The 26,856-nt window shown below is 45.0% G+C and overlaps 1 protein-coding gene across 1 annotated transcript; it reads right to left on the reverse strand.

The window, feature by feature from the left end:
• Positions 1-6,070: 6,070 nt before the first annotated feature.
• NDFIP1 (Nedd4 family interacting protein 1) lies at positions 6,071-25,032 on the reverse strand. The gene is made up of 8 exons (XM_052816470.1): positions 24,547-25,032; positions 14,430-14,517; positions 13,110-13,240; positions 12,130-12,217; positions 11,831-11,955; positions 10,112-10,178; positions 9,395-9,500; positions 6,071-7,071 (listed from the first exon to the last, which is right to left on the reverse strand). Exons 1-7 carry the CDS (start codon positions 24,589-24,591, stop codon positions 9,397-9,399), a joined length of 648 nt encoding a protein of 215 aa, XP_052672430.1. The 5' UTR covers positions 24,592-25,032; the 3' UTR covers positions 6,071-7,071; positions 9,395-9,396.
• Between the last annotated feature and the right edge of the window lie 1,824 nt (positions 25,033-26,856).

Here is a 26,856-nt window from a genome sequence, read left to right on the forward strand (position 1 = left end):
GCATAATTAGAAAAGCAGTTAAAGTGGCGACCTGGCGAGGGCAGTGACCTTCGGCGGTGGCAGGAAGCGCAGCGGTGGGTGGGCTGGGGGTGCAGCCCCGCACCCGCGCTGTGCACAACACCCGCCGGGCGCCCGGGAATTAGCACTCGGTTGCAAAAGCTCCTTCTCCAACCCCCGTCAGCAGCCTCAGTTTCTTCCTCTGCTCAAAGAAAACAGGCATTTTGGTGAAATAGCCGTGCTGAGCGATGCTGAGCGCCCGCCCCGTCCCCATCCCACATGCTGCATTGGCACCGTTCGCTCAGGCACGAGATGCCCCATCCTCTCTCCATCCCCCAGATGGGCAGCACCGGCTCCGACCCATCGCACGTGGCCAGGGACTGCCCCGCCGTCACTCGTCCCCGGCACCGACACGTGGCCACCAAACCGTCCCCGTCCGCCCCGAGTGGGGACCGGGTGCTGCACCCCTCGGCACTTGGCTGTCGGACCCACCGGAGTTTGTGTTTCCACGCAGGGCTGTTTGCGGCCGCTGTGCTCCCTTATCGCCGCCACGACCTTTGCTGGTTGCAGATTAGTGGCTGGAGCCAGTTGGATTTGTTTGATTTCTGTTGATGGTTATTAGGCAGAGGAAGTGCCAGAAGGGATTTTGACCTCGAGTTTAAACCTATTCCAATTAGAGCCACTGAGCCTTTAATTACCACGCTCTGGCCACTTCGGTTAAAGCAACAACAAAAACAAACACAAAATCTGGTCGAAGATGGGCTTTTCTTCTCATCGGCCCTCCGATCTGCCGCCTACTTTGTCCATGTGCTGCACGACTGCGGGCATGGGGCATTTTGGCCCACAAAGCCCCTCGCGCTGCCTCCGGACCCACTGGCTGCCGCAGGTGACACCACTCCAGGACGATGCCCATGGGCAGGGGGCACGCTGCCCTCGCCCACTGCCCCAGCACACCACCCACCGGTACCCGAAGGATGCTCCAAGGACCATCCCCTGGTGCCCAGATGGCTCCAGGCGACAAACATCCGAGGTTACGGTTCAGGAGCCCATTAGAGCTCACTGAGAGGTGATGGTTATTTTGGAAACAGTGATTTCTTACTTAGCATAACTTCTACTGAGTAATTCAATTTTTTTAAAAAAGCAGTCCAGAGCGCTCTTGTATTTTGCTCCACTTGGCCCGGGGACATGGAGAGTGTTTTACTCTCCCTGGGGCACTACAGCACCTTTTGGCTCCCAGCGCAGACCCCTTCTGATGCTCCAGACCCCGGGCAGAGATCCCCACCTTTTGCTTTATTTCTTATATCCATTGCTATTGGGTTTTATTAACATATTTTAACCTTAGCAAAATAAAGCTTGTGTTTGTGTAGGTCCTATGATTTAAAAATAGTTTCTAGGATACATCCTGTGATTGATTTTTTTACATTAAACAGTGACTAAACCCTGATATCTGCCTTCCCTGACTGGCTTTTGTCCATTCCCCAAAAATTTCAGAAAAAAAAGCAAAATGGAAATCCTCATCCCGAGCATCGCAGCAGCGCAGCAGCAAGCAGCTGAAGCGGGGGGACAGCGTGGCTGTGTGCGAGGGTCCCCTGGGGGTCCCATGGGGGCTGCTCCCCTGCCCACCTCCCCTGGGACCTGCTCGTCCTTGCAGGGTCGGAATGTCCCCGGCCCCGCGGGGCCCCTCTCCGGCAGCACCGGTGACACAGCACTTCTCTGGAAACCTCTGTCGTGTTTCCCAAAGGTGCTTTCTTTTACCCCAGCATCTCCCTTACCTGGGGATGCCCAAAAGCGGCTCGACCCGACCCCCTGCAGCCCTTCCCTGTCCCCTGGGAGTTTCAATTCAGTGAGGTGGAGAAAAGCCCAAAGCACAGACAAACACACGGGCCATATTGTGTATTTAAACACCTGGAGAAATTTGCCACCAGCTGTGTACGGCTCTCTCACCATAGTCCGAGTCCCAATTACCAGGAGATGGGGTTATTTAGCTGCTTGCGGATTAAGTCTACATTTTGGCACCTCATTTCCCCTCCCCAGCTGCTGTTGCAGGAACTTTATTGCAGGGACGGAGCGGAGCAGGGCAGGGGAGTCCCATGGTGGGAAAGGCTCCGTGCCCCCACCCGTGGCTGCGGGATGGGGTGCAATCAAACCACAGGCTGAGGCAGGATGGCTGCAACTACAGCTGCATCACGTGGCGCTTTTATAAGCCTTGTATTTTACTGTAAACCCCAGCAAAATCTGGCCAGTTTGACCACCGGGATCATCTCTTATTGCCTCTGGTAGCCACACGATGGGAACACTGTCATATGGGGAAGCCTCTGAGTGTTCATCCCTGCATCTCGTTTTCATTACCTAAATGCTGTAAGCCGAATTCTACATCCAGAGCCACATCTTCACAGCCAGCTGACTAATTTTTTCACCGGGCAAAGCCCAGGTGTGGATGGGCAGTGGTTACTGCACACACACGCTCATGGCCAGGACCTCACGTGAATGGGAACTTGCTACAGAGATCCAACAGTTAAGGAAAAAAGAGAAAACCATGAACTTCCCTGTTAATTTCTCTTGCATTTTCATACGTTTATGAGACTCATGAAGGTAAAGCAAACCTAGGAAGTTAATTAAAGTTTCTTCACAGAGCACACGGACCAGAAGGCACTTGGGCACGAGGCTCAGACGCTTGCACGCAGTCAGCACGCTCTGCCGCTGGGACAAAGCTGATGTACTCTCCTTGCTCCAGAGGAGCTCTGCTGCTCTACAGCAAACACAACCCGACTGGATAAATTGCAAATATCACACACCCAGCTGATACTTTGAACATGAATTTGTTGGTTTGAATTTAAAAGAAACACCAAAAAGTTCATTGGTGTTTGCATGCAAGAGATTATCTGAAAAATGCTACACAATTATTTCGCAAGGAAACCAGCTAAGAACTATTTGCAGGAGAGAGAAACTCCTCATTGTCCAAGGTCACGGTAACTCTCACCATAATATTTTCTCAGCAATACATGTGATAAGGATGACTCCTAATACAACCCTTTGGACAAAGGAGATACCTAAAATGAAAATCTTTACTGACCTACTGTTGAGAAACAGATGCTGAATTGATGTAAACTTGCAAGTTGGAACAGTGGATGGACTCAGGCGTTACCAGGACAGGTCTGAGTGAGCGTAACGACCCTGCCAGTGCCCACACTGTGAAATGTTTTATGTGATGAGTAATAAGTATCACCACTAAAATGGCCTTGCATTCAAGGAGTTTTTAAAAAGGTTCATTAATCCAACTGCCACGAGGTTTGGCTTATTGTACGTATTTTCGCAACACATTTGTTTCTCTTTCCTTCCAATTCAAGCTATGCCATCTTTTAAACACGAGGCAACAAAACCAGCAGCAGGTACTACAAAACTTACTTCAGCATGTAAAAAGATGGCAGCGAGTCCCACAGCCCCTCCAAGCACGGTCTGGGTACACGGAGGCACTACAGCCTTGTGCTGGCGTGGGCTAGGCTGGAGTTTTTGGCTGAATTACATTTTCTGGCCCTTTCAGGTGCTTCCTACCACCCTCTGCTTCAGGATCTCCGGGCCGTCCCTTGCGCCATCACAAGTATCTTAAAAGAGGAGAGTGCACCAGCCCAGAGAAGAGGTCATGGTAATCCAGCCCATGAATCATTTCCACAAGTGAAGCCACCGAAAATGAGTCAGTCGTTGGCTTTGTGTGGCCAAAACACAAAGCGATTAATTCACTGCAGCATTTTTCTTGTGAGAAAGGACTTTTGCATTAAAGCAAAAAGGTTTATAGAAATCATTCCTAAATCCAGCAGTATTTATCAACTTCTTGGAAATATAATTGTGTATTAGCTAGAGCAAGAGGAGAGGGGAAAAAAGTCTTTCTTCAGTAACTGGGAGGGCTCCCATTTAGTGGTTTTATTCCTCAGCTTAATCCTCTATTTCACATGGATGCCACGGACAATTAGCACCAATCTTTTCACTGGAGGCCGAGCTCCCATCGGAGCAGGCGGAAGAGCATGGACAATGGACAGATCCCATTTGTTTCCTCCGCAGCGGTCCTACCTTCTCTGTAGGCAGATTTGATTTCCTCCAGCACGTGCTGTTCCCCCTTTATCTGATCCTTCTCCCCTCGGGTTGCTTTTCCTTCTTTCATGGGAACTGGAAATAAGATGTCAAGATGCACTTCCTACAATACCTGGAAAAAAAACCTTGGAGCAACTTTCAAATGATGGCAAAATATTTTAAAAAAATCAATTGTACAAACAATTCTGGTATTTGGACAAAAAAAAAGTGACTCCATTGTAACACAGCCAAGCTTTTCTGCATAAGACTGTTACTGATGCAAAACAGTTTAACCATTTTGAGACTTACCATGGAATAACATGTGCCAGCGCTGGGCCAGGGCCAAGTGCAAGCCCTAAGGCAGGCGGCAGGGAGGAACGGCTGTGTCTGCCGGAGCTCTCTGCCCGCCGAGCCACAGCAGCTCGGCAGCCCCTCCGCAGCCAGCACGTACCCTCAACAGCGCACGAAGCCTCCATCCCTCTTCCAGGCACAGTTAGCTAAAAGGAATACTAGAGAGCTTGACACTTCTTGCGTAGAAATGGTGAGATTATCAAATTTAGGGTGATTTGCTAGAGAGTCTCAATCTCTATTCGCATTTCTTATCCCCTCCATGGCCGATGGCCAAGGGAGAGGTCCCGTGTTCGTTCAGATCACTCCCTCGCTCAGAGGTTGCATCGCAGCATTTCAACGTGCTCATCACAGCCCAGCCTGAGTGAGACTCAGACAGATGGTCGCAGTCCAAGAAATCCTGGGGTTATCGAAATGTAAGCAAATCTAAAGGGAGAGGGGAGCAGTGATGTGATGCTGAAGTTTCAGAGGTGCCATTTCAGGTGCACGCAGTACAAAAGGTGCGATGCAAACCCTCCCACCCAAGCAAGTTTCAGGAAAATCACACATTGCTGGGTCTTCTGCAAAGGTTACCGTGTGAGGCAGCGCATTTTAAAACCACCATGGAAATCACAAGTATTGCCCACGGTAAGGGCCGAGCCAATCCAGCTGTCTCCCCGCTCCGGGGAAGGATGGAGCACGCTGTTTTCCACAATCAAAAGATGAAACCCGTTTCTGGGAGATTTAAGTTTGAATCCTGTCTGAACCTGCTCAGAGGTTTACAACGCTGGAAGGAGAAAACAACCTGGCTGACAAAATGCAGGCAGGAAGGCCAAAGGTATGTATTTGGTCACTGCAGATGACCACAGACCTGCCACTTACTTGGTATAAAGTGGCTGAGCTGTCACAGACCCAAAATAATTATCTGAGCTTGGAGTCAGTGTTTAACCCACACCAAACACAAATGCGGGTCTCTTCAGACCCCGTCACCCACCCGCTTTCGGCAGCACATCCCTCCCCTGGGCTCCCAGAACTGCTCACTGAAGAGGAATGATGGAGCAGTAGGTGTCTGTAGCTTCAGGCCACCGAATGAAGAGAAACAGGAATGCTAAATATTCGAGTTCTCTGAGTATACAAGACCAAATAAGGCCCAGATGCCAAGAGAGTAAACACAAGGCTGATCTACCAAGTTTGGGCAAATGTGATTCAGAGTTCCCTAATGCTACAGATTTTGCCTTGCAGGATAAACTTAATAATTCTCTCTGCGTACGCTTATTCTTGTTTAAAAAGGAAGTCTCTGTGTAACCTCCATCTATCTTTGTCAGCCCCAACTGCTTGTTTGTGAGGACTATACATTTGAGAAGTTCAGCCATGAACCAAACCCACAGACAAACCATTTCACAAAGCAAGTAAGTTATACACGTGAAAGTACGAAAAACCCGACACACCCCCAAAAAGTGTATGGAATCGCCACTTCCTGACCTACCAGGCTGGCACCGAGGATGGTCTCAGCGTTTGAAAACCTGGTTACAAAAAGGAAGAGAAACACCTTGAAGTGGAGATTTGTGTTACACCTTCTATGGAAAAGTAATGAAATTCCCACAGATAATCTGCATTTGTAATCAATAACCAGGTGCAATAAAGCATTGAAACTAAATTAAACACTGCTCTACAGCAAAAATTGCTACATAAGTGACATTTATTAATGTTCTGCTATATTTACAGTTTTAACATAGTAAAACTCCAAAGTGAATTACCACTTGGCAGAAAGCACAAAAGTGCACATTAAATCTACATTTATAACGCATCATAGTCTCTGCTAACACAAATTATAAAAGCAAGAATTACAGGTATGATAGGAATTGTCTCAAAAGTCCCAAGCCAAAGAAAACAAACAAAAAAAAGGCCTTTGTTTTGCAAGGTAATTTTTTATACAAAGTTGCAATGTGATCTTTCATTTTTACACTACCGATGTGTACTGTGAAAATCCCTATATAGTCCAAAAAGTAGGTAGTATGAAAGTAAAGTATACTACAACATTGAGAATATAGACTATTAAAAAATTAATACTTGTGCCACCTTCAAAATCATACTCTCTCCCAATTACACCTCAAGAATCTGTACCGCATAGACCCATTTTTCCTTTCAGCCACAGACAGCACAGGTGCTGTTGGATTTAAGCAGCAGAAAGGCGTGTAACCATAGCAATGCCATCGCTTCAACTTTTGAGATCATCCCTTCGGGCCGTCAGCATGACGCAGGCTGTACAGGACAGACCAGAGCCCAAACCCGCTCCCAGGATGGAGGAGGAAATAAAGCAAGCCTGTCCCCTGCTGGCTCCAGGGGCAGGGCTCATGCTACCGAAATCACTACAGAAACTACCTAGATAAGGCTTTATGAGCACGTCACAGACTCGACTGCAATAGCTTTTTCAAACATTAGCCACTAATGATTCAATGATTACAGAATTCTGCATTAATTATTAAAATTTTACACCTAGAAACAAATAGAAAGAAATGCTTCTCCTTTTTTTTTTCCAACAGTACTTTTATTTTTTTATGTATTTTAAAGCAGGTGATTATTTTTTCTTCTGCTCCAGAGTCTTGATTCACTTCCTGCAGGTGTCCTGTTGCTTCTTGAGGGAGAATTCACTAACGCAGGAAGACATTTGCCAGAAAACATCTGTCAGAGAAGGATATTGAATATTGTAACTATAGTTAGATTGTTATTTTGGATAAGAGAAGGATATATTTCACAAAGAGTACAGGATGTCTAAAGGCTTATAAAGTATCTCAGTACACAATGATGTGACTCTAGCAAAACGCTCAGCAGTTTTGTGCATACTTTACAGTTCTGAAGAGTTAAAATTCCGTAGGGGAAAACAGGCACTAAACCAGACAATGCTCTTAGAAACACTGGCATAAAAACATACAGGTGTATGAAATTACACTGCATTCACACTATGAGAACAAAATTTGACTTGGTCTTTAGTTGCTGCATCCACTCAGGATGATTATGACTTTTCTATCTTTCTGTCAAGTGTTCTGGTATGAGAGAGACATCAGCTCTCATAAATCGTCTACTCCAGCCATACTGGCCAGAACTGTTTAAACCCCAGATCCAACAGAAACCACTTGCACTTGTCACACAGCTGATGTACTCTGCTGAGATGCTGCCAAGGGTAATGTCCATTACTAGCACTCGCAGGCTGAATGGTAAACACCAAGCTTTCGATTAGATTCATTTTTACCAGTTATGATTTTCTGGTTTGCACTAATTATTCCTCTCCTCCTCCCCTCCTAATTTTCTAAAAATTATCCCTGCTCTAAAATGAAAATGATCATTCACCATGCCCTTTTCATTATGCTCTGCAGAGGAAATCTCATCTTAAGAACAATAATACACTGAAAATCCAAGTCTTTTGTGGTTCCCCTGATCAGAATTTAGGATTAAAGATTTATTTTCAGGGGAATTATCAAAGTTGTAATATTTAGAAATTATTCTGGACATTTATCTCAATGTATCTAAAAGAGTGCTTTTTCAAAGCTCTAAAATGACCAAAAAATAAACAAATAAATAAAAATTTTTAAAAAACCCTCTACACCTCCATCCTCACAAGCAAAGTCTCTAAAATTTTCATTTCAAATTCCAAACACAGGAAAAGCCTGCGGAACAAGAAACCACACAGTTCCTTTAATAAATGAAAAAATAAGTTTCAGTAAAGAAGCAAAATCGAAAAAATTGTTCAGTGAGAATAAACGACAGATGATAAAGCTGATGCTTAAACACTCATGCTACATGACCATACAACTGGGGGAAATAAACCCTCTGGTGACTCAGCAGGAATTTGAGAGGATATTACAAATCCTGGAGGAGGTCATAAACCATAACTTTGTTAAACAGAACTGAAACACTTAAATAAATTGACTGAACTATTTTTACACACTATCACCAGTGGAAAACTCAAGCTGGAAAACACTGCACAATGGTCGTTTTGTGTAGCACGTTCTCATTACAGGCTAGAAATGAAGCAGAATCTTACGCAATTTGCAGTTTCTAATAAAAGGAAAGTGCATTTGGAAAAATCAAGCCTCAGTTTTAAAATCTGAACAATTTAATGACCCCCAATTTAAAACTGGGGTCTGTTTGGCTTCTTTATACCACTGTTCCAGCTGCAATTGCTTCAACCCTGTCTTGGGGAAATCTAGTGTTATTACGATATTTCTAAAGGGAGCATCATGTTGCACTCACCATCTGGGAAGCAACCTATTACAGGATTTCCTTCCCCTCAGGGAGGGACAGTTAATGCAAGGCCATTATCTGCTGTAAGCAGGAAATTATGCTAGAAGGGTTCAACTACTTAAGCCTCCTTCTTTAAAGTCCCATTAAGGCAGCAGCAATGTTAAGGTTCAGCCTCAAAGGGAAAGACTTTTAGGCATTAAGGTTATTGAAAGACGTTCAGGCAGGACAGTATGTTCAAGTATGTGGGAGGGGTTTGCAAAGAGCAAAGGTGTGCAAGAGTTTAATTTCTTCAGGAACTTGGCAGAAAATTCAAACAGCATGCAAAATTCAGACAAATTGTTCTTTCTGGGACATGAGCCAAAGACACTGGCACAATCTTCTAACAACATTTTGTGACCTTTACTCATGTTCAGGACATACCACGTGTTTCAGGCATGTGATTTATTCTGAAAGACACACTTGCCAAATACAGTGCATTACCAAGGGGCAGAGATTTTGTTCTTACAATGCAAGTCATGGAATCTAATGAATATACAATTCCTCAAAGCAAAAACTCAGGAAGAAATGTCAAGTATTCCTCTGCTCCCCACCAGGTCAGTCTGGACTCTGTAGAAACAGGAGCTGCATATGGGATATCAAGAACAACTGTCTTCTGCTGCCTTGTGTTCTAAAAATATTCAGGCAAAGAAAAGTCTAGCCTAAAAGTGTCACTAAATAGAGTTAAAACCAAAACAGAACAAATTCAGGAAAGTAGAAAGTTTACCTTCAGTAAATAAAGAGAACTCTGGTTCTGGGGAGAGTGGAAAAAGTATCTGGCATCTTCCTAACCTTTGCATAATTAATAAATCCTCTGAGAAACAGCAGAAAACCTAGATGGAAGAAACACATTTGTCCAGTTAACACAGGTGTTGCTTCTTCAATTAGAGAGGGAGCAGTTCAACTCAAGTTACTAGTATGGGGGACCTAAGTCACTGCGATGCACAACAGCTGCTTAAATACAAGAATTTTTTTTTTTTTTTTAATCAATTACACCTAATCTTTCAATTTCAGGCAATCTCAAAAACAAACTTCCTTAGGCAAACACAAAACTTTTGACTCCAAATGAGATCTAGTCACTTTCAAAGGAGGAAAAAGAAAAGAAAAAAAGAAAGACCACAACCCCCTCTTCCATTTAAGATATAAGAACAGATACAACATCAGTTACTATGAAGACAAGCATCGTTCTCTTCTTTACTTCTTCTGGATGATAAATAGGATGCTGCCACCAAAAAATGACAACAAAAGGATAGTTTTTATGTGTACCTTTAAAACCTAGAAGGCATTCAGTAAGAGGAGGAGTACTCTGAGGGTTACATTTCGGTTTTACATCTATACACATGTATTTTAATAGCCAGTAAAGCTATGCTCACAAAAGCCCTAATTGCACTTCACAGAGTTTTTAAGCGTGCATTCCCTCTTCCCCCCCCAAACAAACACTCACCTAGTACAAGGAAGACCCACCAAAGCCAATACTGGCCATCAAAGTAACCAGGAAAATAGGTGGAGAACTAAAAAACAAAAACCAACAAAAAACCGATACAAGTTAGAGCACATGGAAGTTTCTGAACACAAACCTATTCTCAGTAATATCAGCAGTAACCAAATAAAGCCCGCTGCATACACACATCAGACCAACTCTAACCAAGAGAAATGGAACAGATTCAATACCCAGCCATAAACTCTTGCAATCAGTGGAGCAGAAAGACACTACTGGGCAAATACTCCTATTTTCCCTCATATCTTTGATGCTTATAAACCACAGTTGCAGTTTCTGAAAGGGAAGATCAGGCTTGCAGCAGTGCATCACGTTAATTACACTGTAAGGTTGGATAGCATAGCAAACAAAAGCACAGGTGAAAAAAGAAATCCCAGATCTGTGGAACCCTCTGACAAGATTTTCTATTGGGAAAATAACTGCCTATTGAATGAAAGGCACTGACACTACTAGAGCACTGAAGTTCACCGTGTCAGTGGTAAATACAGTATAATTTTTTTGTTTTCATTCTATTCAAGTTTAGAAACCTAACAAAAAGCTAAGCTTATTATCAAAGTTTAAATCAAATCCACAGTTAAGGTCACTTGTTTCTGTCACACCCCTTAATCCAGCAAACAGTTCTTAACACCATTACAAGATGACCCCAAGAATCTTAATTTTCTACAGAAAAAGCTAACAGATTCTGCATTTACAAATTATAATTCCTATCTTTTCATGGGCTCCAAATAAAGCTTTTCTGATATTTTCTCACAGTCCCTCCAAAAAATAGTTTGACTTTTTTTTTTTTCCATTCCTTCCAGCATCAGCACATCTATATCCTTTTTTTTTTTCTCTCTCCCCAGAAAGATTTCTCTTTCTCCCCCTCCAAGTTTTAAAAATACTATGTCAGCCTTTCCCGCTTCTATGAGAAGAGGTCTGTGCCCTATCTTTGCATTGAGGCTCCCATAATACAAACCAGTTCCAATCAGTCACCTCCCTCCTCTCCCTGTGTGTTCTGGTGGAGGGGAGCACAGTGGGTGTTTTAACAGCCTGGATATGCCCAGAGTTTCTATGGAAAAATCAAACAGAACTGAAAAGCATGCTTCCTCCTGATCCCCTCTTGCTTGTGCCGCAGGCACGTCGCACCAGAGGGCACCAGCGGGCTTCTCCCATCCATGAAACAAAGCAGTGGCTGCCTCTTCTTCCTCCAGCAAAGAGCAAACCTCACACCTCTTAAGTCCCTATTTCCCTCTTCTCATCGGCTATCCCACATTTTAGATATTTTTTTTTTTTTTTCTCCCGAGAAGTACCTAAGGAACATCATACTGGAAACAAACATCGCTGTGCTGACGGCAGGGCTTGCTTTATCTGGATAAATGCTTTACAAAGATCAGATCATTGTTACTGCTCAACACACAAACGCAATTTGATCCAATACAGTGGCTCTGTCAGAGTGCACCATACTTGGGTGTGCAATCTTTATTCTCTTTTATTACAATAATAACTCCAGCATATAAACAGAACAGAACGATGAAAAAGCTCTGCTCTCAGTGAATAAGGGGCTCAAAATCTATTTTGTTATAAAAAGCTGAATTTATAACTAATTTCAGTATAAGTGAGATAAAAACGAGCTAAGGAAAGAGAGTACCAGTGTCTACATACATGTTTTTGCACTACACAACTTACCCTAACAATGAGGATCCATTTAATAAGAGACAGACCAAACCCAGAAATGGCCCCGTATCGTCCTGCAGCTGAAGTAGTCAGACAGAAAGACAGGAAAAATCCAATCCAGTTGAAGAGGAATGCCACTGAGAAAGCAGGAGAAAACCAGCAGGTCAAGCCCTCTTTATATTCCAAGGACAAAACAACATAAAAACCTTGCACACAGGTTTTTCCTTGTGCTGCATAAACATAAGTGTGAAAATAACTCTAGCTATTTTGGGTGACTGCCTGAAAAAAAGTAAGTTCCACCATGTACTTACTGAAGAAAGTTAGCATGAAAATGCCATCATTTCCTATCCTCAGCTGGTCGGTGTCGTCGAAGTCATCCCGTGTCACAAAGTCGTCATCCTGCAAATCAAAGGGAAAGAAGACGCGGGTGAATTTAAGTCAGTCCACTCCATACAGCAATCCCAATTCTGCACGTGGCTCTTCAACAAAGGGCCAGCAAACTGTATAGCCCTCTAAAAGCAGTGTACAATGGAGGGATATAAAATGCTTTGTTTACATTTAAGGAAAGCCCCCCATGGGGCAGGGGGGTGGAATCCTAAATCTCAAAAGGCTACAAATACAAGCAGGAAAAATTCCTGCTTCTCACCCTGAGATGATGCAAAGCATGCAATACTAAGTCACTGGCAGTACTTCTTAATTTTTTTTTAAGATGGTCAAGATCCAGCATATTCTTCTTCTCACTGTAAAGAATTCCCCTACTCATAAAAAAAATTAAACTTATCATCTCAGCAAGGAATTTGGCTTCTATGAAGAATCATAATGAGCAGTGGACATCTAATGCTAGCAGGGGTGGAGGGAGAGGCTGAAAGAGATAATGTTGAAAAAAGCCAAAACCAAATAAAAAAATAATTATTCTGACAAAATATCATCTGTCAGACATTTTATCACCCTTGTATCAGCTACACTAACTCTGGAAAGGTCAACTAAGTAAGCAGCAGGAGTATGAAGGGTAGATATGCTAGATGGTAAAAAAGCCCACAACAAAACAGTGACAGCACACACAGATTCAGTACCATGCCTCTGTCAGCTTGCCAAACTAATCTGAATAGCACATGCTGGCATTACTGAGATGTCTCACATCATCATAGCTGCCCAGAGGAAAATTTAAAAAAACCCAACAAAATTAGCCACAGAACTCTTGGGAATATGTAATATCACCACCCCAGAAAACTTAAAAAATAAATTCTACACAAGAAATGTGAAGGACATACAGCCAGCCAAGCGTACTCACTCTTCCAGGAACCAAGGGAATTGTGGCTTCAGCCTTGGTTCTCTCCGCCTCATCATAACTAGGCAGTGTTGTGGCCACGTTGTAAGATGGAGGCTTAGGAAATCCTGACTCATCCTTGTAGTCAAAATAAGCTGCAAAAAAAAAGTTATATGGAACATAACTTGTCAGTTCCTTAAGAACACTGTGTTGGGAATGAGAAGCGTTTCAGATGACTTCAAAAGACCCCAATAGCCCAGACTGTTGAAGCCTACCCCTCCTGTCCCTTCCCCACCCTTCTAGCCTCTTGCCATCCCAAAATGGAAAGTAAAAAACACAGGAGCACCTTATCTAACATAGAGTAATACGCAGAGCACTACTTTAACATGCCTGGTTGTATTTATTTTTAAAACAATGATACATGCTGTGTCCCTCCTGACTTCAATAAACAGTAGTAGTCATATTTTCAAATCCAAGTGGTTTGAGTGAGTCAAAGAAGGATCACTGCAAGCCCTGGGCCACTCATGACCAATTTTTCCAGAGAGAGACTCCAGATTGTTTTCTGATGGAGGGGAAAGGGATCAGAACAAAAAAATCAAACATAGCATTTCTGAGCCCCAGTTGCTGAGATGCACTTAAGGAACCAGAACTAATGGGACCTCTTTACAGTTAGCGTGCCAAGGCAGGACACTCAATAGGCAGCTTGAGAAACACAATATTCAAACTTCTATCCAAGGCTGGCTGGCTGTTTGAGAGACTGACAGTATGTTGTTGCATTTGATTCACAAATCTTATTCGAACGGTTGACTATGAAAGTTCTGGAGGGAAAAAAATGAGAAGATTTACCTAAGCCAAAATACTCTGATACATAACCAACACAAAACAAGCTGGTTTGCTAAAAGGTATTAGCGACATGACAGTATGATGATTCAGAAGAAGTATAATCCTTATGACCAAGTCCTTAGTTACTGAAAACTGCAGGAAGAGTGAATTCTTTAATCCCTTTTAAGTAACACATCTTTTTTGGAAGGAGCACAGCATCATCCAAATGCCAAATAATGAGAGGGTAACCACAAATCCTCATAGCACTTTGATTTTTAATTGTCTTCAATCTACTGAGAACACTGTGAAATGTAACTTCAACACCACTTGATGGGATGACATCAGATGAACGTAGCCAAAATGCATCTTCTAAACCACAAGTAACAATAGTGTCTCTGGATCAATTCTGATCCTTTGCAGCCTTAGTAAGGATGCTGCAATGCCATCCGTCAATAAGAACAATTAAGGAGGTAAGAAAGAACAAGAGAGCAAACCTAGCTACTTCCTTTCGGTTAAATTTACCTGTATTCTCCGCAGAAATGCTGCTGTAAGGTGGAGGGGCATCATTCACCACTGGTGCAGTCTCGCCTGGCTCCTCTTCATTCTGCAACTGAACAGACCCCCACACAAGAGAGGTTAACAGGGTTTCTCGAGTTCTGTGAAATTACCTCTGTAGTTTTGACTGCATATGGCAGAGTCTTCTGGAAGAAGACGGTTCCTCAGCATCATGGGGCATGCAAGCAGTTGCTCTGCTTCATATCGAAGTACTCCCACTTGAAATGATCAATATGACACCTCTAGTTTTAATGTGCTTTTAAATAGTATCCTCACACATCTCGACTTCAACAAGGCACAGCATACCTCTTTTCAGTATCTTTCCATTTCCCTGGCACTTCCTCAGATTCCTCAGCTCACACTGCTTAGGAGCTGCAGTTGCATCTGTTTCAGTCAAGGAAATAACAGGAGATACCCAACAAAGACTCCATTGCTGCCTGTGGCTTTGCTAAGGAAGGGGTTTTTTTCATGGATACATTACATAACGATAGATGTAAGTATGGATCTTGCCATTTCCCTTCAACCTTTCACACTGCATGACTGAAAAGGAGACAGTTTATTTTGTGCACAGTGCTTCCCACAGGCTCTGTATAAATAACCATACAGCTTACCAAATATACAGTGTCACTTGCATGAAGCAGGTATGCAAATGCAGGCTTTGATCAGCGAAGCTAGCAATACCAGGCCAGAAGCATTCAAAGCAGAATGTACCAGAAAGGAATTTACAAATCAGCTGCCATTTAATTTTTTTCTTCTTTCCATTTCTCATCATCTCATCAACAAAGAAATTGAGTTTTGATGCAGAAAGACAACTCATTTCAAAAAAGCACCTTGGGACTGAACCACTGGCTTGAACAGAGAGGTACCACCCTCTTCTGTAATCAACACGAAACAGCAGCAACCCTGCAACTTCTTCCTTAACATCTTCTTGAACTATCCCTTCTGCACAGCCCTGCTAATACTCTTGAAGCCATCCATGATATTTTGCTTTCTTTTCTTTGGAGAGACATGTTGCTGTTCAAGTCCTTCCCAAGCATTTGATGCAGGGGGTGGGAATATGTTCTTATTTTACTTGTATGTATTATCAAGGGAAAAAAGAAAACCAAACCAAAACCAAATCAACTCACACTTCTAAATGAAGGTCTTGTTTTATACGTAACTGTTCTGCGCCTTGTGTTTTCATTCCTTTTGCTGCCTAAGATCAAAGGTCAGACGACATCTGTGTCCTCTGTGACAGTCAAAGCCAAAACTTTTTCAGATGTTTGAAGTGCAATTCAATCAATTTGCATCCAAACCACAGCTGCATGTCTGAACTGTGAGACATCCAAGTCCTACAAGCTTGCTGAGAAGAGCACGGATTGTTTCATTTTCTCTGCCATTAACTGGACAGCCGCACACCTCCATCAGCTGCACAACCACAAGCATGCACCGAACGAGTAATTGCAACTCGGTGGTTCGTTGCACTGCGGCCAGACACAATGTCCCTGCTGGCTTTCCACCTCCTTGGCGTGGAGGCTGCCGTCCTCCCCAGCCTGCCGGCACAGCTGGTGTGTCATAGCTCCCTATGCCAGTTATGTCAAAAAGATTTTAAACACACCTGCTGTTAAAGGAGTTTAACCTAGTAAGGCTTAAATGACTTGGGTTAGCAGGCGATGATGGCACAAGCAGTTCTGCTGGCAGGTCCAAGGGGTCAGCCAGGAGGGGGAAAGGGAAGAAACGACACTGGGAAACACTGGAAAAAATTCAGCAGCACTATCACCCACTCCAGCTGTACCAAAACAACAGAACATCACAGCCCTGCACTCTGTTTCACTGTCAGATGAAGCTCACCTTGCTACTCCAACAGCAGCCTCCATGCTCTCCCCATTCACATTTTCTGAACAGGAGAGGTGGAAAAAAAAGAAAAAAAGAGGGAGTTGGTCAGCCCCAAGCTTTCTGGATAAGGACTCCCCACGTGGCACAAAACTGAACCACTTCCTTGAAGAAGGAGAAGTGATCCAGATGAAAATTTAATCCGTATTACACCAAGAGCACCTCCTAGCACAGATGCTATGGCTGTCAGCAGGAGACACGTAAAATGCTGGCCCCCGGCCAGATGCGAACCCACACCAAATCAACCCCTTTCTGCGCCCCAGGAGCAAGGCCGTAGGGTACACAGGGCAGAGGTGGCAGGTACCTGCCTCGATGCCTGCAGCTTTAATTAGCCTCAGGGCACCAAGCAATTAACACGATAAGCTGCAGCGACTCCCACGACAGCAATGCATCTTCATCATTTTCAAACCAGCTAACTCAGCGTGAGCCCTTACCAAGAAACAAAAATGCCTTATTTTATAAACCCCATGGAGTTCAGTCATTGGAAGAAAATGCAAACTAACTTGTGAAGTAATTGCCTATTAAAATAAGCTTTAAAAAAAAAAAAAAAAAAAAAAAAAGAGCACTGCTGCAGAAATTCAAGAGCAGCCTGCACACAGCATGAGAGGGGCAACCTAAGGGATAATCCAGTAAAATGCAGAGTCAAACTAGCTGATTTAGTCTCTCCCAGCTCTGTAGTCTATGAATTCTCAGAAAATGCTCCACCATGCTTATTTTCAGTCTATCCATGAAAATTCAATAGTCCTCCCCTTTTTGTCTTCTGCCTATGCAGGACCCAGTCTATTAACGAAGGAGGAAAGGCTCGGACACACTAGGGACACACTGGATACCGCATGCCCTGCACTACTGGCTCGCCCAGTGAGGGGGTGGCAGAAATTAAAACCCTAATGTTTGTAAGAAAGAAGACATATACAACCTAAAAGTACAATCACCAAGGAGGGCGAAGGAAAGCACTAGATGTGACAACACTGGAAGAGATGAAACAAAAGAGGACACAGATAGTTAAGTGTAATATTAATTCTTACCACTGGAAAGCTTACAAGGTTCTTCTTTCAATGGTAAAGAGAAATACATATTCTTACAACTACCTCGTGTGGGAGAAAGCAAGCTGAACTTACTGCTGGCTTCAAACCATTACAATTCAGGTAATGACACAAAAAATGCAGTTACTTTTTAAAGTTGAGCTAGAGGCTGTAGGAGGTATACAGATATAGAAAACAGATTTTTCCTCTAATGGACAAGGTACACAAATGCCTTCCAGCCTTTTTAATGATTCCAGGCATCTAAAATTCAACTAAGTGCTTATTAGCAAAGCAGTAAGGGTTCATGTGACAGGAAGAATGAGTCATCGGACCTCGCAGGGCCCAGCTCCCTGCACTGCGCAGCACTGGCCCTGTGTGCTCCATCTGCCTTGTGCAGCGCCAGGTACGCACAGCGAGGAAGGCTACGCACAGCGAGGAAGGCTGCACTGCTCGGGTTTGCAGGCAATTCCCCCTTGGGCCACTGCTGAGAGTCTTCAGAACCCAGAGAACCTGATAAAAGCAGTGTTTGGCTGAAGTCTATTTTGCTGAGGCTGTGCGGTATTCTTTCTTTGAGTCACTGATGGATGTTAGCTTTTAAAGCATGACTCTTGTATTTGTGGCATTAAAAAATAGTCTTTACAGCAATGCATAGTTATTAAAACAAAACTTTGGCTGTGCTTTTTTCACCAGATTGCTAAAACAACAGAAAGTTGCCTGATAGAACAGGACAAGACCCAGGCACATTTATTTTCCCAAAAACACCATCAGAAGCTTGGCTCTAAGCAAGACATCGCCTCTGTCTGCCACTTCCCCTGCTTGAGACATACGACATGTAAATACACACAGCACAGTAGCATTAAAGCTCGAAACTTACAAAATGGTTTGAAGTATTTCCATATAAACTTTGAAGAAAGCATTTCCAATAAATGTATTTGTTAACTCTTCCAAATTTTCTAAACTTAGCACATGGGCTGCTGACACAGTTTTGGATCTTTTTTTTTAACCTCCCCTTGCCCCAAGTCCTTAGGCTGCATGCAAATATTCTTTACACTGAATCAGCATTACTACAAGCTTCGCCTTAGCAATATATCACCAGTAATATATTAAACTCAGCCATATATCATCCATGTTTACTGCATTTCAGTTCTTTTTTTATGTTCTGGCATGCAAGGTAGAACTGCACAGAAATCCCACAGAGGAATTCTAGGATGAAGACAACCCTAATCAGATCGCATTTTTGTTGTTACTATGGTTTCTCTGAGATTTCAAAAAGGCAGATATTTAAGCTAATGACAGAAAGAGAATCAATATTTTTTTAAAAGGTGATAGGATTGATTTTTTTCAGAACAATGAAATCATAACCTTTGCAAGCCAAATGTTGAAAAAAATAAATAAATAAAAATGTCTATCACTACAAAATTTGAGAGTACTCCAGCAAGACAACAACCTGCCCACAAAAAGGTTATACTTCATTCCCATTGCAACACCCCCTAACTTTTCTCCTTCCATACCTCTGGCCTTTTGGAAGCAAGTGGAAGTTGCTGCCAGCTCTGAAGGAGAAGAAAATTGTTTTTATTGACTTACACTTCACTTTAAATGTACCCTGATTTGAAATCTTAACTTTTGCCCAATGCTGTTGCAGATTCCTATAACTTAATATCAGCTTATTAATCAGCACAAATAATGACAAGCTATTAGACAAGTCAACCCACGCGCATCAGCCCCTCTCCTTGATGAGCAAATAACTGTTTTCTCCCGTAAGCACTTCCAGTTCATTTAACCGAAGGAGAATGACAGCCCCGAACAGTGCGTCTACCCCAGCTACCCGTGCCCAGGCACGGCACGGTGTGTGCTGTGCGGCTCGTAGGTGACACGCTTGGCAGTCGCGCTGTCTAAGCAAACCCTCCCCTGCCTTCCCCCTGCACCGGGAGATGCTGATGCTCCTGCCCAAGCCTTGCACTGGGAAACTGATTCTCCCTGGCACAGGGCCCTGGGCACAGCCCAGCTCTGGGGAGCGACCTCCCGGGGTCTCTGCCAACCTGAGCTACTCCTTCATTTTAATAAAGGGCTGAAAACTGTGCCTCCACTCCCCCTCCCCAAAAATGTGGTGGGTTTTTTTTTTTCCAGCTGGACCAGCTCCCTCCCATGCAGCGAGCACACATCTGCACCCACATGGCGGGATGCACTGGGCAAGGACCAGACACCAGTGGGAGCATCTGCCTGAAGGGTACGTTTGCAACGACCCTCCCAGCTACCAAGGTAAAAACACAAATCAAAACGTATTTTATGTCCATCAAAACACAGCTTGTGCTCACGAGGATGTTGTTCTTCACTGACTCACTGCAGTTAAGGGCCTGACAACACGGAAATACACCTCAGTCCTGGGAAACACGCTGATTTAATTCCCTCACCTCTGCTCAAACGGGCAATTATACTGGTCTGGCTAGGCTGCAAACAAGCACTTTGGCCAGCACAAACCTGTGCCTAGACTGTCCTTAGATTTGAGCATTCAATACTGAAGAAGTAGGTTTTAATCTTAGATAGCTGTAATTAAATTTCATACACTTACCAAAGCATAAGGCCTTACCATAATATTTAGGATCAGATTAATGTTTTTCTGGACGTTAAGATATCACAGAAAGAATTCTGAATCTTTTAAGCATTTTAAAATATTTTTTTAATTGGCATAGGAAGAATGTTAAGTATCTTCAATGAAAAAAAAATATCCCATTGTGCCACCATACATCAAATTTGGGTATTTCACAAGAGGAGGCAGAAACAGAATGAATAGATACACCTTAATATTGAATTTTTCTTATTAGTCCCAATGATGAAGAATAAGAATTCACACACACACAGAAGTTTTCCTACTTGCTTTCAGTATGGCTAGTCTTAAAATGCGATGCCAAGCCCACATAAAGAGGTGCCACATCTGTGAGCCACTTAACAACCTGAAAGCCTGAGGGACTGTTCCTACATCTGCTTCCCAGATGGGATTTCGAAGCCCCGCCGAATTTTAGTGATGAGAGAAAAGTCACCAAAGAAGCCCAACTAAGAGTCCAACACAATCCTGATATCCAAGAGAGTATTTTACTAAAAAGTTTGTCGCAAGGCTATTTTCTCGTGTTAGAAAGGCTACGTGATGATACTGAACTACTACTGTTTCACTGTCTTCCCCAAGTCCTTCGAGTTTTAGAGATGGAATATATTTTAATTCTGTAACTACTTTTTCACTATGAATCACTAAAACCTTGCAAACTCACCTGACAGGCACTGATGCCTACAGAAGCAGGTGTTTCAGAACAGAACAGTGAGACTTTAGTCACCTGAACACAGACTGGGCTGGACATTGGACAGCATCAGACAAAGCGTGTGGCCCCCATCAGCTGCAGCAGAACCTAAGAGTGGCGGCTGTGCAAGAAGTGTGATTTTACTCTGCAACTTTCTTTTAAATCTTTATTGTTTCCATGTCAATGGACATCTCCTATTCTACTTGTCTGAATACAAAAAATAAAAAAAATGTGAAAACAACCTACCCCGCAAATTTCGTTACCGTTCTTATCAGTTGCCTGTATCTTTAGCAAGCACATCTTCTGCACACTACCTCACCAAGGAAACGAACAGCCACTGACATCACTAATTCTAACTGCTGACATTAAAAGATTTGGTATATTCTCACCTTTTAGTATCAATCTGCATGCCCATTTCAACTGAAAAATTAAATACCAGCTTAAGGTAAACACAAGGTAGCAACTGACATCTGCCTCTCAGTTTCACTCCAGCCTTCCCAGATATTAAGCATTGTGGTCCTTCATGGATTTAAACTGTATTCACATTCTATCTTCAGCAATATATTTCTTCTACAGTTTCACTGAAAGAAAACCAAACAAATGGAAAAGCCTTTCTTCCTTACATTTCCCACAGACACCTCCCCTTACGAAATGATTCATGATCCTTGTAAGCCTTCAACAAGTGGAACAGGAAGAAATATCACTTAAAAAGCAATGTGTCCTCATTATTTAAGACACCCACCATTTTCCAGGTGGAAAATTACTCCATATGAGAAAAATACATGACTCATATACATCACATATATTTTCAAATGGTTCAAGTAAAAAGCATGCCTCCATTAACGCACAGTGTAAATAAACCTAGTAAAAGCCTGGCTATTTTTTCCAGAATGGAGGCTAGTTTCTGTTCTAAGGTCAAAACACAGTTCTGTCACTGAACTCACAATCCAGGGGTTATGCTCAAAAGGCTTTAAGCCACCTAATCCTAACAACATCCCTGTGTAACTTACCCAAAGGCAGGTCTAAATGACAACAGCCTGCCAGTGTCCCTTTTTGGGACACAGCACCACCCAGAATGATGATACCAGGGCGTGCTGCAGCCTTCCTTCCTCCCAAACATCTCCCGTTCCCACCTCCAACAAGCACAGCCCCGTGTCACCCGGCCTGCAGAGGAGGAACTGAAACCAGCAGTCTGCCCTGGTCACTCTGCCCGGCTCCCGCTCGCCACCCCAGCCTGTGCTCACAACAGAAAGGGGCCAGGGGAAGCTGAGATCCTTTCTCTGGAGTTTTAGCTTTTTTTCTTCATCGAGCTGCACTTCCTCAGTATATTAGATCAGACCACCACATCATCCAAAGCCGTCATCACAGGCTATTTTTTATATCACATTACCTAACGCCTGAGCAAAGCACAAGGGCTAGAAAGTTAGCTTTAGAAAATAAATCACATGCCACTGAACACCCCTTCAACAGTGCACATACTGGTGAACGGACACAGGTTGTGAGTTTGCACAGCTCCCCCCCCTCCCACCCCCCATCTGCAGGGCAGCACGGGCTGAGGAACAGGGTGGAAGGAGAAACACAGAGGTTTCAAACTCAGTTACTGATTTCTGTTGTCCTCAGATCACCCTCATTAACTATCACCTTTTTTTCTGAAAGTACACACGCTCAGGGAATCCTACAAACATTTTACACGTTCAAATCGTGCCCACACCTCAGCAGTGCTGCTCCTACACACAGGTCAACACACGGCTAACACCTCCCGGAGCAGGGGTTACACGACCCTGGCATTCTTGGACAGTATATCACACTTAGCTGTACAGGAACCGCCCAGTTATGTGACAAACTCCACTAACGCATTACTCCCCCCTAGATTACCAAGTTTTATAATTCTCAGTTCTCCTTCACTGCCTCATAATCCAATAATTTAAAAGATTAAATGAGCTTGTTCTGAATTTCTACAGGCAACCTGCACTCACTATATTCAGCTCTAGCCTTTACGGTTATCAATTAACTACAAGTCTTTCTTCGTTGGCACATGGTAGGTTCATTAATTGTACATTCATACACACACTACGTTTCAATGTATGGAAAAAAAATTGACACATTCTATGCCAGAGAGACTCTCCCACCCTCACGTCTCCTCTTAATCTAAATAGCAACTCTGCATCTTTAGTTTCACAGCTTGCAGGGTTTTTTGGAGCAACAGAAGCATTAGGAGCCAGTTCAGCAATAACACGCTTTACAATACAAATACCAGGGTTCTGGCAGAGGGCGAGGAAAAAAAAGCAATTTCTAAGCATCTACACAAAAGTAAATATATTTATGCCTGGCTTTCCGATTCTGCACTCCAGTTACACCAGTCGTTTCACCGAGCCTCCATTATCTGTTTGTCTTTAGCAGTATAAATCCTTTGGGGCACAGCCTGCCTCCCTAATCTCTGCAGTACCACGCAGAGTTATGCTTTACAGCAACAGCGGTGTCTGCTACGTGTCTGTTGGATGTGTTAGCAGGATCTGGCAAAATGACAGCTTTACACATTTCTCTTTAAGGAAACCAGGACTGTGCTTATCCGTCAGGTAGAGAGTCACTGAAGAGCAACGCAATAGCGTCCTTCAGCACGTTTTGTCACCTATCTCCACGGGCTCAAGGCGATGAGACAGGAAGCTAGATAGCTTTGTAAACGACATTTGTGAAGACGTTTGTTGGGGTCAACACCAACGGCAGGACTCTGATGGGAAAGGCAATTAACAAAAAGGCCTGGTTATTTGTACCTATTATTTCCAAGAACAACAACAAAGAGATCTGTCTTTGTAAGGGAACACATCTGTTTTGCACAGAACAACAACAAAAAAAAAAGCCTAAGTTTTACTTAGCTTTTACATTTCTACTATGTAAAAACCAGAGCCCTCCAACTGTCATGCTGAGACTAATATTCTATCCCACTGGGAAGGTGCACCTCGTATTCTGAAGAGAGCAAGCCTACCCACGCTGAAAATGCTACCAAGGCAAAGCCATACCACAGCGATTTCTCGCAAGAACCTCGGTTAAGCAGGAGAGACCTGTGTACCATTTTGCATGATTTCTGCCTTACTTTAAGTAATGAAGTCGCCACGTCTGCAGGTCAGGAACATGCGCCAGCAGGAGCTGGGTCACACAGCGGGGCCCAACCGACCCCGAACCCTTTCTGCGAGGCCGATACTCCTGACAAAACACGTCCTCTCCTTCAGGAGGCAGGGAAGGAAGAACAACCCCAAATTTACAAGGGAGCTCGTTAAGGACAGTCTCTGGCCTACGGGGGTTTCAAGCTGAGCCAGAGGGAACCACGCGTAAAAGATGAAATAAAGTTAAGGGTCATCTCAAGACGACGCGGAACAAGTTCTCTCCTCGGGAGAGTCCAAGCAAAGTTCGCTGACCTGTGGGCTGGAACCCAGAGGCCGCGGCGCGTCTCTGCAGCATCGCGGGGGGGGGGGGTCGGAGAGGAACTTGACCCTGCGGGGACAGCACCCTGCGCGCAAGGTCGCTCCGGCCCCCTCCGCCCGGCGCTCCCCGCCGAGGCCGGCCCCGGGAGCGGGCAGACACCGGGCCCCGGGGGAGAGGCCTGGGGCAGCGCGGCCCCGGCGGGGAACCGCTCCCCAGCCGCCGGCCCGGCCCACCGCGCCCCAGCCGGCAGCCGCGGCCTCCGCCCCGGAGATCCGCGGGCCCGGTCACCGCCCCGCTCTCCCCGCAGCGGGACAGCGGGCCCCCGCGCCCGCAGGCCCGGCCCAGGCCCGCCCGCCGCTCCGGGAGACGCCCCGGCCTCAGGCCAGGGCTGAGGCGCCGCCCGGCTCCCGGCGCCCCGTCCTCCCCGGCGCGGCCTACGGAGCCGCGGCGCTCGCGTTACCCACCGCCGCCCTCCCTCACCTGCTGGTACCGGCCGCTGCTGGGCTCGGCGGCCGCGGCCGCCATGGCTCTCGGAGCGGGGCGGGGGGGGGGCTCGGCGGCGGCGCTGCCCGGCCGCCTCCCGACGGGCGCTGCGGAGGCGGAGGCGGCGGCGGCGGCGGCGGCAGCCGGGTCGCTCCTCGCTGCGGGCTCCGCTCCCGCCCCTCCGCCCGTCACGCTCGGTCGCGCCCGCCTCCCGCTCCGCCCGCGGGGACGGGCCAAGGGCCGCGGCCGGCGGCAGCGAGAGCCGGCCCGGGGGCTGAGGGCAACGCTGGACGGTGGGGTGACCCCGGGCCGGCTCCGCTGAGTGCCCGGAGGGCGACCAAACGCAGCGCCGGAGCCGGCCGGCTGTGCCCAGCTCCGGGGCGAGAGGAGAGCCGGTGCCTGCGGGCCGGCAGGAGGTTTCCCCGGCAGTTTGTGGGAGCTGCAGAAGTAACCCCACAAGCTGCGCGCGCTACGTGTGCTCTGTGTTACGAAACTTCACGTGTAATTAATTATTCGGAGTGAAAGCTTCCACAGAAAGTGTTAAAGAAACCCAGGCAGGCAGAAAATTGACGCAAACGCGTGTCGAAAAACAACGCCGCCTCAGCGAGGACCCGCCGGGGCCAGCACCCACAGAAACCGGCACCGTCCTGAGCCATGCCAACCTAGCCTTGGTCACATACACCCATGGCCTATCATCACCACCACCACCACCACGTCGTCACCGTGCCAGCACGTGCCCACGCTGCCGGCAGAGAAGAGGGCCGCGACGTGCTGCGCCGCAGCTGAAGCAAACACGAGATGTTGGCCAACTCCTCCGAAAGCGCCGTCAGATCCTTCATATCCACATAAAGCAGATGGCGTCGCAGATTTGAAATCTCATTCCAAAAGAAGCACGCGTAGGAAACCTACGCAGAGATAGAAGTTTGTTTATTCAGAGAGCTTTTGCATGGAATGTTACGTTGGTTGAGAGACTTTCCAGCCTGCGTAACCTTTATTTTCAACGTGTGCAGTTCAGCTATAGTCAGGCTTGTACAAAACTACCCACATCAATCCCTAAGGTTGATGAGACTTACATATATCAGCTTTAGGATGAGAAAGGCTGAATCAGCCCTGCTGGGATTCCAAGCTGCAAATCCAGAGAGTTGCAAGAGTTTAAACCTGAGGGCATGGTTTTGAACTGCATACTCAGTCATAAATACATGCCTTAATGCTTATTATTCAGTAGCATAATCAGGTTGGATTTTTTTTTTCTGTATTCTGTTTTTGCAGTAGTAGGTAGTTCACCCATGTCTTGGCGAGATGAATGAACATCACAGTTCTCATGTTGAAGGAGAGGCAGAAGTGGTAAAGGATTTTAGACAGGAATAACCTCAGAGAGTGACAAATGCCGGAGACACAAGGAGAATGCAGGTTCCTTGCAACACAGATACCTTTGAAGGGGCTGGAGTGAGAGCTGCAGGCACTGACAGACTCCCTGGTTTCACCTCTCCACAAGATTCACAATTTGCACTAAGAATCTCTCTCCAGTAAGAAGCTGTCCTGATGACAGGCATAGATTTACTTGCCATTGAGGTGGGATTATACCCTAAGTAAGGCTGTAGCCACAGTGGTAATTAGCTGTACACTGATTGACTTGGACATCGTAGAGACTAAAATAAGAAGCAACCTGTACATGTCCTCAGAAAAGATGCTGGAATGCATCCTGAAGAAATGGTGAAACAGTTTGTATCGATTGCCAGCTGGAGGCAAATCACTGCCTAATTAGGCCATCTAGTCCGAGCAAGACCCATTCAGGAGGGGTAATGGCAATATCTTCCAGCTGCTTTCTATGTATTTATTTTATTTTCTTAGGTGGGGAAGTTCTGTAGAAAGATGATGCTGTGGTTACAGCGCATGACTGGTTCTGCTTTCATTTCCCACGAGGTTTTAGGCGAATCACTTCATGCCTCTCTGTTTTTTGACTTTTCCTCCAGTGCAAAATGTCTTTTCTCCCAAGAGATGTTCTGAAGCTTGAAGTCATTGCTTTTTAGTGACTTCCGCAGGGGATGTGCTGTGAAAGTATTTGAAAGTAATTGGAAGTATTACAGAATTGCAGTACAGTGAGTCTTCTGAAATCCTAGCGCTGTACAAGTGTTTCTTTAATTATTGTGTATGACAGAGCAATAAAGGGAACACTTTTAATCTACACTTTGTAATAAATATTGAGCTCTAAAAGCTAAATAATAAACCTCAAAGGCAGGGTGTTTTAAAGCTAGACTAGTAAGAAATAAGCAGGACATTTAAACTAGATCTTTCTTAGTGATAAAT

This window comes from Harpia harpyja, chromosome 20 (genome assembly GCF_026419915.1).
Source record: "Harpia harpyja isolate bHarHar1 chromosome 20, bHarHar1 primary haplotype, whole genome shotgun sequence".
Taxonomy (NCBI): domain Eukaryota; kingdom Metazoa; phylum Chordata; class Aves; order Accipitriformes; family Accipitridae; genus Harpia; species Harpia harpyja.

What these genes read in the sequence shown, in the direction of transcription:
- NDFIP1 (XM_052816470.1), bottom strand. Translation starts at nt 24,591, where the DNA reads ATGGCGGCCGCGGCCGCCGAGCCCAGCAGCGGCCGGTACCAGCAG. An exon ending in CATTTCTGCGGAGAATACAG is followed by an intron (nt 13,241 to 14,429) that starts GTAAATTTAACC and finishes TTTTTTTTGCAG; the next exon opens with CTTATTTTGACTACAAGGAT. An exon ending in TTCCCTTGGTTCCTGGAAGA is followed by an intron (nt 12,218 to 13,109) that starts GTGAGTACGCTT and finishes TTTGATTTGCAG; the next exon opens with GATGACGACTTTGTGACACG.